Here is a 16301-nt window from a genome sequence, read left to right as displayed (position 1 = left end):
TTTTAAAATGTGTCATTTTTACATCTGTTGTGGACTAATAATTGCTGTACAGGCATTGGTCCCCTTTTGTCTGCCAAACTGGGCTCCATTTGTCTTTCTAGTGTAGACCTATTCAAGTAGGAATATTCCTTCTCATATTCGGGACACAAACTGTCCATGACAACAATTAAACTATGATTAGCTAGTTCTATGTAACACAAACATATAGGATAAGATAATCGATCGTTACAGTTTAAAAGCGTGCCAGTCAACTTAAAGGAAGCACTGACCTCTGACAACTGTGCTGCAGAAGCCATGTCTTGTAAAATAAATGCAATTTAACTATTAACTTTGATCTAGAAATAGCTAAATGCAATCAGCACCAACATTGTACCATATAATTACCGTTGCCTGAAAAAACAACTATAAAACTTTATTTGTGCTACCAAACTGCCTTCCGTTTGATATATGACCTATATAAGAATTAAGGCTCTCATTACAACCCTGGCGGTCAAACACCGCCAGGGCTGTTTTGGAGGCTGCACCGCCAACAGGCTGGCGGTGCAAACTTGCGGACTTCCGCCGTGGTCGCACCGCCGGGACTGGCGGTTTTCCACCATGCTGGTCCCGGCGGTTGTAATCCACCAGCGCAGCGCTGCCCAGGGGATTCCGAGTCCCCTTCCCGCCAGCCTTTCCATGGTGGTAGGAACCTCCATGGAAAGGATGGCGGAAAGGGGAGTCACGGGGCACAGCCCCACTCAGCTTTTCACTGTCTGCACAGCAGACAGTGAAAAGCGCGACGGGTGCAACTGCACCCGTTGCATGGCCGCAGCACCGCCGGCTCCATTTGGAGCCGGCTCCCATGTTGCAATCCACATTCCCGCTGGGCCGACGGGCGGAAACTCTGTTTTCCGTGTTTTCTGTGTTGCTCATTGGCGGCCGCACGGCGGTTACAACCGCCGCCCGCCAATGTTGTAATGAGGGCCTAAGTGTCTGACCCAGCCAAACTATATTAATGTGATATCAACGCATTTTTCAGGACAGAATACTCAATTACACGTTTTGCCAGAGAAACATTATTTTGTTTAAACATTATAAAAATCCTGTGCTACCCACATGACAGTTCAACAACACAAAGTCAACATACACAATACTGCAAAGATGATGAGAGGGACTGACCTGGGCTGATGCCCTTACAGTGATTGGTGAAAAGTGCTGTTATCACCTAGTACCTTTCAAGAAGGGGTCCATTCCAGACTTTCTCTCTCTTGTACTCTGGATGATCTTGTGCAAATGCAAGAAGAAGGCGCTGGAGGGTCTTTGAATCGGACTAGGTTGATCTGGTTACTAATGGGTGGAGATAGAGGGCCATACAGAATCCCTTTAACACAAATCTTTAGTGCATGTTGTATTTGCATATGCAAATAATTCTCTGGAGAATTATAGTACCATATGAAATATAAGTTGCAAGACACTGTGATGAAACTAAGATGCCCGACACCAACTATGTAGAAACTGTATTATAATCACGTACCCATGTCGTTCTAGTTCACCTCATAAAACCTAATGCTTGGTCTACTGGAACCTCAGAGTCAGTATTGGTATTTGCATAGCACAGACCACGATGAGGAGTAACAGAGTTCTAATCATTATAAGGGTGTTACTAGACAAAGCATGATCATGTACCTCAAGAGGGAATATACATCTTTACTTCATGTGTTTACAATTCCATGTCACATGCATTTATATTTTAGGCACATGAACATTTTCAGCTGTTGAGGCTGAAATTTAATGCCAAGTTCCCATGATTCAAGGTTGGCAGCTTAAACACTGGACCACATCTCTTTCCTATTGTGGCCCTTACCACCCTTGTCATTAACACCACCATCCCTGAGGTTTATGTTTCTCTTAGAAGTTTCAGTATCAACCAGATCCGGAACAATTCGGGGCCTGCCCCTGATAACTAAATTTCCTGAAAAATAGTAACCCACCAGTTGCCCAAAATTTAAACAGTACTGTGAATGGTAACATGAGTCAATTTAGGCTTATTTGGCGGCAAGGCACAGAAATACTGCTGTACTATGTCAAGAATAGTCAGCATAAGTTAGTGGCTTGATTTCCCGACAAATTTCTACAAGGTGGAAATGGCTCTACTGCCTGGGAGTCTACAAAAACACTGGAGTCAAACACCCATTCCTTTCTGGATTTTACTTCTTGCAAGAGTATTTTCAGATAGCTAGGTTAGGCCTGTTTACCTCAACCGAAAGCTGCAAAAATATTGAGTGATAGAAGCTCTCCTTTAAAATGCTAGTTTTTAAATATTTTAATCAATGCTCTGCTTAGCATGAGTCATAAACACAAGCTGTAAATCTGGCCTATGCCGACAATGCTGAAATCGATCATGAAATAGGGGGTGCACAGACACAGTTGAGCAACCTATTTGAGTTTTTGTCATCAAAGGGCACATGACGGGCCCAAATCAGACTTTTATTGTGCTTAGGCTATAGTTATATTCTTTGATACTCAAGCCCAACTGAACAGACGTTGTAATGTATCTCAGTCCGCAACCAAGAAGATTATTCTGGTAAAAATAGAAGGATAAATGTTTTTTTTAAATAATATTCCACTATGTTATAGGAGATCTCACTTGGAAAAATGCAGTTTTACATGATTCATGGCAATCAAGAAGATCATTTTAGTCAAAGCTAGAAATGAGTGTGCAAATACTTTGTATTTAAGGATTAGTAAACTTCACTCTAGTAAATTGCATAAAATCAAAAATACTGATGTCCAGTAGACAACTGGGCTATTAAAACAACATTATTAATAGGTTGAGAAATTGTTACACTGGCTTCCAGTAAGTCAGTGGAAATAAAATTGTGATTTTAGTGTACATGACTAACAATAAAAAGTTCTCATAATCCTAAACAACAATATTTGCAATGCAATATCTGCCTCTTTTATCACTGGTTGACTCTAATCTTAAAAGGAAAACCGGTGTTGGGAGGTAGTGTCACAGTTTAACCCCATGAAAGGGTGTAGAATTTCTACAATGGGCACCCACAATTCTGTTCACATGGTCTGAATCAATCTTCACGATCTTTATTGCTCAACTTAAGACCGATTTGTTTTTAGTTACACACCTCATTTTGCAGTATAGTAGACCAGTGCCAAAAGACAGCATCTGTCCAAGAGCAGGGGCAAATAAATGTACTTGCATTGCACATGAAATTATATTTCAATAGGGCATGGTTTGGATTTTTGATCTCAGCAAGGAGAGGTTCAATTTAGATGGTGTTTGCAAACAAGCACCTATATTGCAACTGGTCCCACATTAGTATGTGCTTTTGCCTGATGTTCTTAAGACAACCATTTACTCGTTATGCACATGTAAAGAAGAGAGCTTAGACTAAAACCTGCTGGGTTTGAGGAACAACCTATGTTTTGTTTAGAGAGTTTCTGTCCCCAGACAAAAAGCCCTTTAGGACTCTTGACAGATTAGGGCACCATCACTAGTCAGAGAAACCCACTTGGACTGAGGAATAATCAGGAACACTTCTCTACAGTTTAGGGAGGATACTGATGCTTGTGAGGCCAGTAGATTTGCATTTTGTTCATGGAGCTAGGGGTGCTGTCTTCTTCCAAACTGCTACCAGGGTAGTGAGCAGAGCTTTCCATTTTCAAGAGAATAGCCCAAAATGCTATTGATGCATCTGTTGGCTGTTTGGAGAACCATTCCTATCATTTACCTAACTAAGCCCCATTTGTGTATTAGCATTATACTTTGATGGGAGGCTTCTAAAGCTCATATGACACACTTCCTGTAAATTCTGACATGCCTCCAGCCTCACTTCCGGTCTATCTCTCCTTCCCTGCTTGGTAAGCTCAAACAATTTGTGAACTGTCAGTTAGAGGAATTGAGTGCAAATACAAAGTGCGCCTGCTGCCATTGGTTTGATGTGTGTCCCCTGTACGAGGAGGAGTTTTTTTCATTTTGGTTTGGTAGAACCTGAACGGACCGTCTTATTTGGAATCGAGCCCAGGGGATTTTTAAAAAAACCTAACTACCATTTAGAATGGATTTGTCAGAGGTTTGGTGTATTCTCAGAAACTAGGACTTTGATAACAAAGAAATAGCAAAGTACCAACTTACGTGTGGGTGTTTTATAATCATAATCAAATAAGTATTAAATAAATATCTTAACTTACTTATGGAGTTGATGAACATGTCCGGGCAGATTTACTAATTTTTGGCATAGTGTTACACTGCTAAAAAACTTGCCGCACTGTGTAAGGTATGGCGCTGTTTTTTGTCTCCCCCGATAATGAAACTGAGGAAACAGATTGTACAATAACATTAAATGACTTGATCCTAAACTGGCTGGAATCGTGAGTAAAGCCATGTGATCTTGCTGACTGAGACTAACTAAAAGGAGCCCTTCCTAGAGTTATATCATGTAAGCAGTTCTAATAAGTATCGTTCAGTTGTTGTCGCCAGAAAATGGTGATATTTTGTTTCTCCTTGATTGAGTCGGGTGGGCCCGATATCCGCTTCTGTGGTGACTCACATGTGAATTGATTACTTTGAACCAATTAAATTACTAAAATTAAGCTGCAGATTGTGTTCACTATATACAGAAAAGTATACCATATGCACATACTGAGAATGAGACCAATGCTGTTTGCAACATAAAAATTCCAGCTCTAAAGTAATACTTATATTTTGTCCTGTTTCAGGTTGCACCGGTGATTAAAGCCCGGATGATGGAATATGGGTCCACCATGGTCAGCTATCAGCCACTAGGGGACAAAGTAAACTTCTTCCGCATGGTGATTTCAAACCCTGCAGCATCTCACCAGGACATTGATTTCCTGACGGACGAAATAGAACGTCTTGGACAAGATTTATAGTCTGGGCTATAATATAGTCTAGGCTGGCTTCAAATCCCTACTTAGACACAGACGAGTTATAACAAGCTGTGTGAATGTATGTGTAGTGTGTTTCAAAGTGACTCTGTATTGTGCTGTCATGGTAGAGTACAGTTTAAAATCAAGAAACATCGCTCCTCTTAAAATACCCCCCTTTCATGTTAGAATACGTCTGTGATTAGCATCAGAAGATTTCATTCAAATGGGAAAAATGAAAAAAGATCATGGAACTGTTCCCATACAGAACATATTACAAACTTTACAAGCATCGAAAATATATTAGACTGGATTATGCCAAATTTGTTAACTAGCAGGTGATTCTATATTTTTGGGGGTGCTAAAAACTGAAAGGGAAAATACGTGTTTGTTTAGAAAGGAAAATATATTGCCTTTTCATAGTATGCTAAAATAATTTATTATTTACTTATAGGAATATATCAGATGTGTTAAATACATATAATTTAAGAAGGCACCATATATATATATATATATATATGCATATACACACACAAACATATATATGTGTGTGTGTATAGATAAATATATATATATATATATATATATATATATATATATATATATATATATATATATATATATATATATATTACAGCAAATCTTATTTTGTATAGTTTTTTCTGTGAGTTTTAAAACAGGGGCCAAAACACGAATGTGGTATATTACTTTTAAGCCTACGCATTAAATTTGGCAGTATTTATTTTTGGAGCAGAGACCAAAATATCCTAATGTGAACGGCAATTTCATTTATGTCATATGTGTTGTATTAAAACAAGTTTTCATTTCAGCCACACCATAAGAGTGAATCTACTATCGAACATGCTTCAAAATATAAGGAACAAAATCAAAGCAATCTGATATGCACACACTATATTAGAATGACACAGTGCTCTGAATTTTAATGGAAAAACTATGTATTCTAAATGTTATCACATTACGCTGTAAGAGAGCTTTTTATTAAAAATGCATTGTTCTTGGTCTGTTCCTAGAATACCTATGAGTAACCTTTCTGGAACTGAGCCACCATATTTCAAAGGAAGGAATTAAGGAGTATGAATTGAAATGCACTTTTGTGCTATTTTTATTTAATTGTTCCATAAACAATGACTAGAAAACAGCACGTAGGTGCATTACAATTTAAAATTATAATACTCTTTTTAGGTCTGAGCTACAGACAGCTATAGCAGTCTGTCGACATGACTTATTGTTCCCAACATATAATATATACTTAGCGTCTTTGTGTCAGCCCCTTGATCCTGAGTCAATGGTTTTACCACGTTGTGTTTGTCCCGTTCAGGAGCATTTCAGTCTTACATTTCTTTAAATGGCTTATACATTTTTGCACTACTGACAACTGATCTTGCTATGCAGTTCTTAGGAAGGACTATTTTTTCTTCATCTTTCTCTCCATGCTCCCCATCCTCATAACTTTCCTTCATCTCTCCCCAAACTGTTTCATCCTGCCCACCTGCCCCGTTGTTTTTTTAATCAACTTTTTGCCGCCTTTTACACTGTTGGTTGGTGGGTGACAATTTTAAAATGTTTTTTGACAATTTAAGTATGGCCACCTTTGTGTCTGTATGCAAGCACTCTGGACACCTACAAATGGTTTTGTTGTGTTTAAATAAATTACTTTCACAGAAGGCCACTGTAGTTACACATGGATCCACAGCAGCCATCTTTGGACTGGATTTATTGAAATAAAACAAAATACTTCAAAAGATGGCCATCTTGGATGCACACACATCCACAACTGCTATCCTCATACAGCATTTATTCAAACACTTCACTTGATCTGAGAGATGGCTGCCATGGATGAACGTTTAACTGTGGTGGCCATCTTCATATACATATTGATTTGTTTTAAAAGCCATTTCAACATGGCTGCTGCAAATGTGCTTGCATTTGCGGCAGCTATCTGAGTCAAAAAAGCATTGGTAAAGCCAAAACGTTTCACTGCCAAGACCTATTGGCTTTGCCATTTCTTCTTATTAAATCTTATACTTTTTATTTTAAGAATATATGAAGAGCTTCTGAAGAGATGAGGAGGAGGAAGAGCAGAGGGGAGGAGAGGAGAGGTAAAAGATAGGGAGGGATAGTAGGGGGAAGTGGAGGGATATACAAGAGGGCAACTTAAAAAAAAAAGAAGACCTGGGGACGTTTTGTAGGGGAAGGACCAGAATGCCCATTTGGTCAATCTACCCTCTGTCCAGTTGTCAAATCTAAAATATGCTGATGTTCATCTCCGGCTGGCCAGCCGCCCCAGGAAGTACATCTGCATGATGAGGCTGATCAAAATAGGTCTATCAGCTGAAGCAATATGAAAAGCATTTTTATTCTTGAAATGCTTGCTTCAAAGCCATTATGTGCAAGAAGGATGTAGAAGATGAAAACCTGAAGTAAAAGGAGAACACCAACACCAAGTCTAAGAAGAATGTAAAGCAGAAGAGCACATTAGTACACTAGTCAATGCAACATTTTGGCCCCAGTTATGAGTTATGATTAACCGTGTAGAGGCTGGAATTGCCATTTCTGACCAGTATGTTCATACATACTTACTCCTATTGTGAGTTAAACCAAGTGCTTAATTTGAACTGGTGGTTGCCGGTTAGGCCCACCGGCATTCATTTTTGGAGATCAGCACATATATTTCCTTATCAGACATTATCGAGGAGCAAGAGAGGGAAAAACAGTCAAAGGGGAAAGACGGAGTAAAAGAAAGATGGAAAATCCATCTCAAAAGCAGAGAGAATGAAATAAGAGGAAGGAGCCTTAGTATTTGGTGTGCCGATGATTAATAGCACCGGCTGTGGGCTTCTTAGCGGACTCCCAAATCCATGGGGGTTTTACACTCCCATTTAACAGCTTCTCAGAGCAGATGTTAAATGGGAGCAATGGCTTCTGTTTGGGGGAGGGTGGAGGAAGTTGTCTGGAAGAGTAGGGAGGGAAGGGAAAGATTAGTTCTAGCATTAAATAATCCCCCACTGTCAGGATAAGTGGGGTACGAGAATCGGCTGCTGTTGCAGTCAAAACTTCGCGCCATTTTACAATCTTGTAGTACATGTCAGGAACATCAGGTGTGCCAACATGTGGGGAAACTGGGTGCAGGAACAACAGGCCAGTCTTGATCAGCCGAAACAGTATCCCGCCGGAGGATACCAAGCCATGTGACTCATAACCAGGCCCTTAATATTAATGAATACACCATGTTTCCAGTACTGGACTTTCTTTTTAAACAATGTTTAATATAAATGAGGTTAACCAATGACTTCAACTCCCTGAATTCCCTATGTTGTTAAGGAAGAGTGTTATGGGTAACTGCAGATGGCATGTCAATTGTGACAGCTACCACTCCAAAAGTAAACAAGTCTATCAACTGTTTATAAGCCACTCACTTTTAAACAAATCCATACCAGGGTTATCTTTGAGCAAATCTCAAAACAATTTGAGGATAACACATGTTCAGTCAATATGATAACAAGTAAGCTTATGCGAATATATATATATATATATATATATATGTATATATATATATATATATATATATATATGTTCTATTTTGTTTACATTTTGTTGAGAAAAACCTAGAATGTCAAACTTCACCTTTCACTATTTAAAAATTAACAGAAAGCGGTTTAATAAAAGTCAAGTAGTGCTAAGAAATGTTAACAATGTGCAGTTGCACACAGTGCTGCAAACCAAATCACCTGCTGTGTACTCAAATAACTTGGCTGCTGTCTGTAAATCCATCCGCCAGCACTCATGTATGACTTTTTCTCTAAAATGTTCAAAAATAGCTAACCTTAAAACATATTAAAATGCGTTCTCACATTTATGGTTACACCGCACACTTCAGTTACTTTCTGCTGAATACAATCATCCTATGCACTCATGCTGCCCTGCAGACAATCCGATGGCATGCTTCATATGCAAAAGTATTCAGAGAAAATGCCAGATAAGGACTTCGTTTAGAGACCCAGAATCTCCTTCGAAAACATTTCTAGATAATTCAGAGATTGCTATTCATAAAGGTCTCCCTGGAAACACCGGAACTTCTTTTCAGCCTCTTGAGAGAAGGAGATAGCCTAATGACAGGGGAGGAAGGCATCTCCGAAAAGATAAAGCATGGAGGTTATCACGTGGGCATGACTGCTCTGAAAAGATCTCAGCAGCCAGTCGAATTTAATTGCAGGTCTGTAGACAGGAACCGTCTTAGATGGCCAGGCCGTTAAATTACTGACACCTCCCCCGTTTGCAAAGCTCCATGATGCTATTAACAGTTTCTACCTAAGTCAGGACTGTAAATCGGATTCTCAGATTTACGAGGCTATTTGCAAGTCTGTTTACCTCCGTTTTTTTAAATTGAAAACTTCAATACAGAAATGTTTCAAAATGCATTGGCGTGTATCACATAGACCATGCTTCTGCAAAGTCGTCCTGGAGAGCCCGGTCCATGCCAGATTTTTTGCATATCCACATTTAGAAAAATGTAGATTTCTGAAACATCTTTTTTCTAAATGTGGATATGCTAAAAAACTGGCATGGACCCGGCTCTCCAGGACTGACTTTGCAGAACCCTGACATAGACTGCCTTGGTGCAATTTCGCACTACCATTTCTGAATTATGTAGATTGCCGTGGTGCAGTTTTGCACCATCATTTTCATCACTTTCAAGGCCCCAAGTATTAGTGTGTTGGCTTTAGGTGCAGGGTACTGTCTGGCCCCAAAAAATATTTGCAGCAAGTATCCACACACCTAAATCCGACTATTATAAATTATTTCACTTGAAATAGGTAAAATGTGCACCCAGTTGTACCGGGTGAAAACCCACACACATATTCCCATTTTGGCCAGAATAATGGGCCATTTTTCACCCCAATTTACCACCTACTTTGGGTAGTGTTTCTGTGCAGGTACTGAGTGCCAAGAGTGTCAGGCACAGTGAAGGCAGGAGCAAAGAAGGTGGTAGCCATATTTAACTTACTTTGGCACTGGGAAGAGTTCAGACAGGGGCTAGATTGCACTTGTCCCTGCCCGATCCTCACGTAATTTTCTCAGCTGCATTTTCTGCCTGGTAAAATCAGCCTGGTTGGTCATTCATCCGGAAAATCTTCCTTTGAGAACTTTCAGACAGCTTTGATCAGGCAAAGCAGTTTGGCCCCCAGAGATACCACTCCATCTGTCTCTGAATCAGACCCCAAACGCTAACATGTCATTTTGCACCACCTGACTGACCTAAATGTTGGTGCAAAATTCCATTTGCAACAGCATCATTTATGTAACGCAGTTATGATTTTGCAAATTTGCACGAGCTTCGTCTATGTAATCCTACCCTTTATTGCTATTATTTTCAATCTTAGAGCACTGTTGCACTGTCAGCTATTGATGTTACAAGAATTTACTTGATCACTTTCCATTATCAGGCTATATTCTTCCTTTTTTCCTTAAGATACTTGAAAAAAACGATGTGCACTGTGTGGGCGTTTTATCAGAAATACATAATTAGTATCATTTGATTATATGTAATGTCACATGGGCGTGATTTGAGAAAAGGGATTGAATTGTGTTTGTAACTGTGTTGCCTTTAATCCTGTATCTTGATAGTACTGTCTTGTCACCTCAGATTGAGGACGTGCACTTTAGATTTAAACTGTACAGTGTTGCAAATCAACCTGTGTTGTTGTATAAGCTTGTACAATATATTATTGATATATGTCTTTTTCTGTCTGGTATCAGTATTGATAATTGTTAAGAAGGTGCTCCAACCTGTACCAGGTTAGGGCCCAGTACACCTTCCCCTCATACCTTCCCCTAACCCACCAGCTTCGAAGCAGGTTTTATCCGATCTACTAGGAGATCACAAAACCTTCCAGCATGTAACAGTTCAATCAACAGAATAATCTATCTTATTAATAAAAAAGAAATGTATTTTATGCGTATGGGAAAAGAAGCAACGCGCACTGCAAATAATATAACTAACGGATAACAGGGCAAAAAATATTTTATTGGAAGAAATATCAAATTGCATGTCTCCTATACATCTTAAAGTTTAACATTCAATAAATCCGTATTTTACAGAACGCTTTATCAAATTTGTCAAAACGAATGAAGTGGACGCACATAAACAGGAATTGACAATTCTTGCTTTTGTATGATCAGTGCTCTTTCTGTTTTTTTGCTAAAATCCAAACACCTGACTGAATTTATTTGTGGACCAAATTCAGGGTACACGTGTTGTAGTTCAACACAATGCCAGCATTTGTAAATGTAACAAGAAAAAAGTTAGACTAGGACCTGCACTTCTTACCAAATATAAAGGTGTAATTTATCAAAGTATTTTTTGTGTTGTCTCGAGGTATCTGAATAAATGTATTAAAATGTGGTCTTGTGATTTTAGTCTTTTTCTTTGATCACGGATGAGATTGATGTGGAAAGGGATTTACTGTACATAGCTTCATTAGTATAGTTAAGCATTATCTTATTCACTGAAATAACCTAATCATCATTACCTATAAAACTGGAAAAGGTGAAAGCAGACATGAAACTGTGAAACAGTAAAGTTGCTCAGAATTTGGGGTATTATCCAGAGAAATATGTTTGCTTACATGCATGAATAATAAGGAAGTTGGGGCCACATGTACGTACCAATTTGCACGTCGCAAACGGCGAATCGAACCGTTTGCGATGTGCAAAATGCACTTTGACATGTACCAAACCATTTTTGCGATTTGGGAAACTATTTACTGAGTCCCAAAAAGGGATTGCGAGTCGCAATTAGGAAGGGGTGTTCCCTTCCTAATTGCGACTCGCAGTCCCATGTATGATTGTTTTGTGACCACGAATGCGGTCGCAAAACAATCGCAGTTAGCACCAGTGTCACACTGGTGCTAACCCATTCGCAAATGGGAAGGGGTCCTTCCCCTTTGTGAATGTCAGTAAATACATGTTTTCAGAGCAGGCAGTGGTCCTATGGACCACTGCCTGCTCTGAAAAAATGAAACAAACACGTTTCTTTTTTTGTTTTTGAAATGCATCTCGTTTTCCTTTAAGGAAAACAGGCTGCATTTAAAAAAAAAAATAGAACTGCTTTATTTAAAAGCAGTCACAGACATGGTGGTCTGCTGTCTCCAGCAGGCCACCATCCCTGTGAGGGCTGCCATTCCCAAGGAGGTCGCAAATTGCGACCTACCTCATGAATAGACATGAGGTGGGCATTTGTGACCCCCTTGCGAGTCACAAAGAGTGTCATTGACACTATGCAAATAAAACAAAAGATACATGTAGCCCTTGGTTCTTAAAGGGATTCACCTGCACACTCCAAACGTTGTTTGAACTATTTCTGAACACTGGATTTTCTTTGACTTTACACGCTGAACTACCTATATGTGTCCCCTGATCAGACGTTCCATGAATACTAAAGAGTGGTTAACGCCAGTGTAATGAAGGAAAGTGTCAGATAAGTTATCATAGTATGTGCTTTAGATGGTACTTGTTTTATTTTGTCCTCATAACATGTCCAGCGAGGCTACAAGAACCGCAGGTTTGGAATGCTGAAAGGGAGACCACCACCAGATGGAGTGTCTCCTCCAGCATCCGTCCAACCAGCCATTCAGGAGGAGGCCAACTCCGCCTGAAGTCTCCGCACAAGAGCAGCCAATTCATCTTGTTAATACCAGCTCTTATCACACGGAGGCCTTAGCAGAACTCATAATCATAAGACACTCCATAAAAGTTAGTTTGCCTACACTCAACTCAGTTCAAACTCTCTTTTTCTTACATTATACCAAAAACGTATTCCTCTTGCTCTGAGGTCCTCTCTTTTCTAAATAATACAGCTTATTAACAGATGTAAACCACTAATGCATAGTTGGTATCTGGGGGAGAATCCATTTTAAGATATCTCTCATCGTGCCAAAAGAATTAGCACAAACGGCATATGCCTCTGATGTTTGTCAAGCTTTGCTGACCAACCATCCCCAATGTTGGATTCAAATATTACTAGCAAGAGGCTTACCTCAACTTCTTGGCTCACCACGTCTATGAGCACTTTCCCCACGTCCGTCCAAAACAGATCAAGCCTCAGAAAGCTCCAAAACATGTGGATATCATCAGCTCTTTCCTCATTACATTGTGGGCAATATTTCTTTACCTACCCCAAGGCAGTTATCTTTTCAGGTGACCAATATACCCTGTGCACTGTAAAAATATGTTTTTTCTTTAATGAGGCAGATTTAACTGTGACCCAAAGTGTAGCCATACATACTTTCCAGAGATTGGTGATGTCCAACAATGGTAACTCCTTGCTCCATTTTTTCACTGGCAAGAGGGAGGAATCTTCTCCCGCCTCTATTAACATCCAGTACCATAGTGCAACCTCCTTATGATAAGAGTAGTTTTGACATATTTTCTATTCCTAGATATCATCCCTTTGCTCTGCTTTAGGAAGCATACTTGCCCAACTCGCCAATTGGTAGTATTTAAACTTGAAGACTGTGTTCTCCACAAGTTCTGAGAACGTATGCCAAGGTATCAGTTTGTGCTCTTTTAAGATTTGGCCCCACTTGACCACCCCTTTTCCTCGCAGGGGAAGAGATAGCCTGTCCTGAAGACATTCCAGAGTGCCTGGTGAGTCCCATATGGGCTCCAAGGTGCTATAATGCAGTATCCCTAGATCTCGCCGTATTTGGAACCATGTCTTACATGGTGCACTAAGGCACTTTAGTCTGACTTTCTTAAAGCACTTCGGATGACCATACTTAAATAAGAAATGATCACCTGCCTCCAGGTATATTCAATCATAACTTTAAAATGAGGGGTATAACTAAGTCAATCATTCAGGAGCCTCCTTATGTTTTTTAACTGAAAGGCCATATAATATTTGTAAAGGTCTGGAGCTACAATTCCCCCTTGGTCCTTCTTCCTACACAGCCACTTCCAGGTGATTTGAACTCCCTTTGATGCCCAGACAAAGGAGGTCAGGTTCCCCTGTAATCTTTTAAACCATGTTGTTTTTAATTCTAACGGGATAATATTAAATAGAAAGGTGAAGTTTGGTAGAATAATAATTTTCAGAACATTATATCTACCAATGAGAGACAATGGAAGGGCAACCCATACTTTTAACAACTTCTTTACTGATGACCACGCTTTATTAAAATTGACGCGAGCCACCTCCTCCAGGTTTGCTATAATCTGGACCCACAAATATCTAATTTCTTATTTAACCAAGGGTGAATCATAGAGAATATTCCATTGCATTATCTCTATCTTCTGTGGTTAACAAGATACCCAGACACCCTGCCAAATGCTTCCAAAGAACGCCAGATATTTGAAAGAGAGCCTGCCAAGTCGCTGGTATATATCAGTGGGCCGTCGGCACACAATGCCACTTTTTTCTCCCAACCTCTCAAATGAAAAGGTATTATGTTTGGGTTAGTCCTAATCATTATCGCCAAAGGTTCTATATATAAATCAAAGAGGAGGTGAGAAAGTGGACAACCCTGTTGAGTCCCTCACTCAATTTTAACTTGTGTCAATATAATCAATATACTAACCATCGGATCCTTATAGTACGCCCCGATTTCTTTAATGAAAGTACCTCAAAACTTGTTTCCCTCCATGATTCTTAATAAAAAGGACCAACTAACCGGATCAAAGGCTTTAGCAGCATCTATGGTGAGGATTGCAAGGGGGGATTCATTCAACTGAGTGAGATCTATTGCATCGAACAATTAATGTGTCCGTTCAAAGAGTTGTCTACCTTTGATGAAACCCTTCTGATCACTGTGCACCAATGTGTCAATTACCCCGCTGAGTCTTTTCATTAAAATATGAGTATAGAGCTTATATCTGAGTTGAGTAGTGAAATGGGTCTATAGGACTCACATTGTGTTGGATCTTTATTCAGCTTCAGGATCAAAATGATCGTGGCCTCATTCCAAGATTTAGTCATTGTCAGAACTCCAAGGAAAACTTAATTAATTCTAGCATGGTTGGGGCCAGCTCATTCATAACTAGCTTATATAACTCATTAGGTAAGCCATCAGGGCCAGATGATTTCCCCCCTCTTTGAGGACCTTATTGCTTCCTGAAGTTCCTCCATACTTATTCTTGATTCCAAATCTGGTCTTGCTCTGTCATCTAGGCCTGGAAGAGAAATTCTGCCTAGGTACCCCCTGATCTGATGATCCATGGCCTCTGATTCCACTGTGTACAATTTCTGAAAGAAGGAAACAAAGGCTCTTTCTATCTCTGATTCCTCAGTAGCACAACCCCGTGCCTTTAATTTGAAGTGCTGTAATACTACTTCTTGTTTGGTCTACTTTTTTTCCAAGATAAGAGATTACCACACCCTTCCCTGTACTCATAATGTGCCAATCTGCTAGTTTCCCATCTTTTCCTAATCTTCGCTTTTAAGAATTCCTCTAATCAATTGACTATCCAACCTAGTCCCTTCAGATTCCTTCAGAGATGTATCCCGCTGTATCTGTAGCTCCAAAATTGTGGACTCAAGCTCTTGCAGCCGCTTCTTCTCTTCCTTGTGTTTATAGGCGGCTATGCTTACTAACCTTCCTCTAATGTATGCTTTATAGGTATTCCATACTACCTGTAAGGTGGCAGACCAATAGTTTGTGGCAAAAGAATCTCTGGAATCCTGTTTTAGGCCTTCAAGGATGCCCTCATCAGAGAACAAGACCCGATCTACTGTCCACCTGGGGGAGATGATTGGTGTGTCAAAACGAATGTGATCCAATAAATGTCCCAGGGCGTGACCGATATCTCTCACTCTCCCACAGAGGCTTCTATCAACCAGGACCAAAATCGATCCTAGAACTGTGACCATAATTTTTATTATAAAAAGTAAATCTTGGACCACCACTAGCCTTCCTTCCCCAAATATCAACTAAACACAGATCTTCCATAGCCTGTTTCACCCAAGTTCTTGTTTTTGGGGAATTTACCATACCTCTAGCGGTAGACTTATCCAAAACTAGGTCCAACAAAATGTTAAAGTCACCCCCTAAAACCACTGGATACTTGGAGATTAATAATTGACTATACAAAACTTGAAAAGGTGCTGGATCATCCGTGTTAGGACCATAATAGCCCGGGAATAGAAACGAAGTACTGCCAACTTTAATCTCTGTTGTCAGCCATTGCCCCTTGTGGTCCATAACCACAGTACCCAAAGTTGCCATTATGGATTTTGTAATTAAGATAGCTATGGCTTTCACCTTTTCAACTTGTTTCGTACTCACACAGTGTTCCATCCATCTAAACTGCTTCAGTATATCTCTCCACTTGTCCTATAATAGGTTGGTCTCCTGTAAAATAATCACTTCTTCATCTACCCCTACCAGCAGCTCGAGAATTTT

At 39.8% G+C, this 16301-nt stretch overlaps 1 protein-coding gene across 1 annotated transcript in view; it reads left to right on the top strand.

The window, feature by feature from the left end:
- The window catches only part of GAD2 (glutamate decarboxylase 2), a 508839-nt gene extending 503660 nt beyond the window's left edge, over nucleotides 1–5179 (top strand). The window contains exon 16 of the mRNA XM_069211360.1: nucleotides 4717–5179. Coding sequence (XP_069067461.1) covers nucleotides 4717–4890 — 174 coding nt within the window. The 3' untranslated portion in view covers nucleotides 4891–5179. The remainder of the gene's footprint in view (nucleotides 1–4716) is intronic.
- The last annotated feature ends 11122 nt before the right edge of the window (nucleotides 5180–16301 follow it).

Source organism: Pleurodeles waltl, chromosome 10 (genome assembly GCF_031143425.1).
Source record: "Pleurodeles waltl isolate 20211129_DDA chromosome 10, aPleWal1.hap1.20221129, whole genome shotgun sequence".
Classification (NCBI taxonomy): Eukaryota; Metazoa; Chordata; class Amphibia; order Caudata; family Salamandridae; genus Pleurodeles; species Pleurodeles waltl.
Note: the sequence above shows the minus strand (reverse complement) of the source record. Positions and strands in the feature narration are given on the sequence as shown.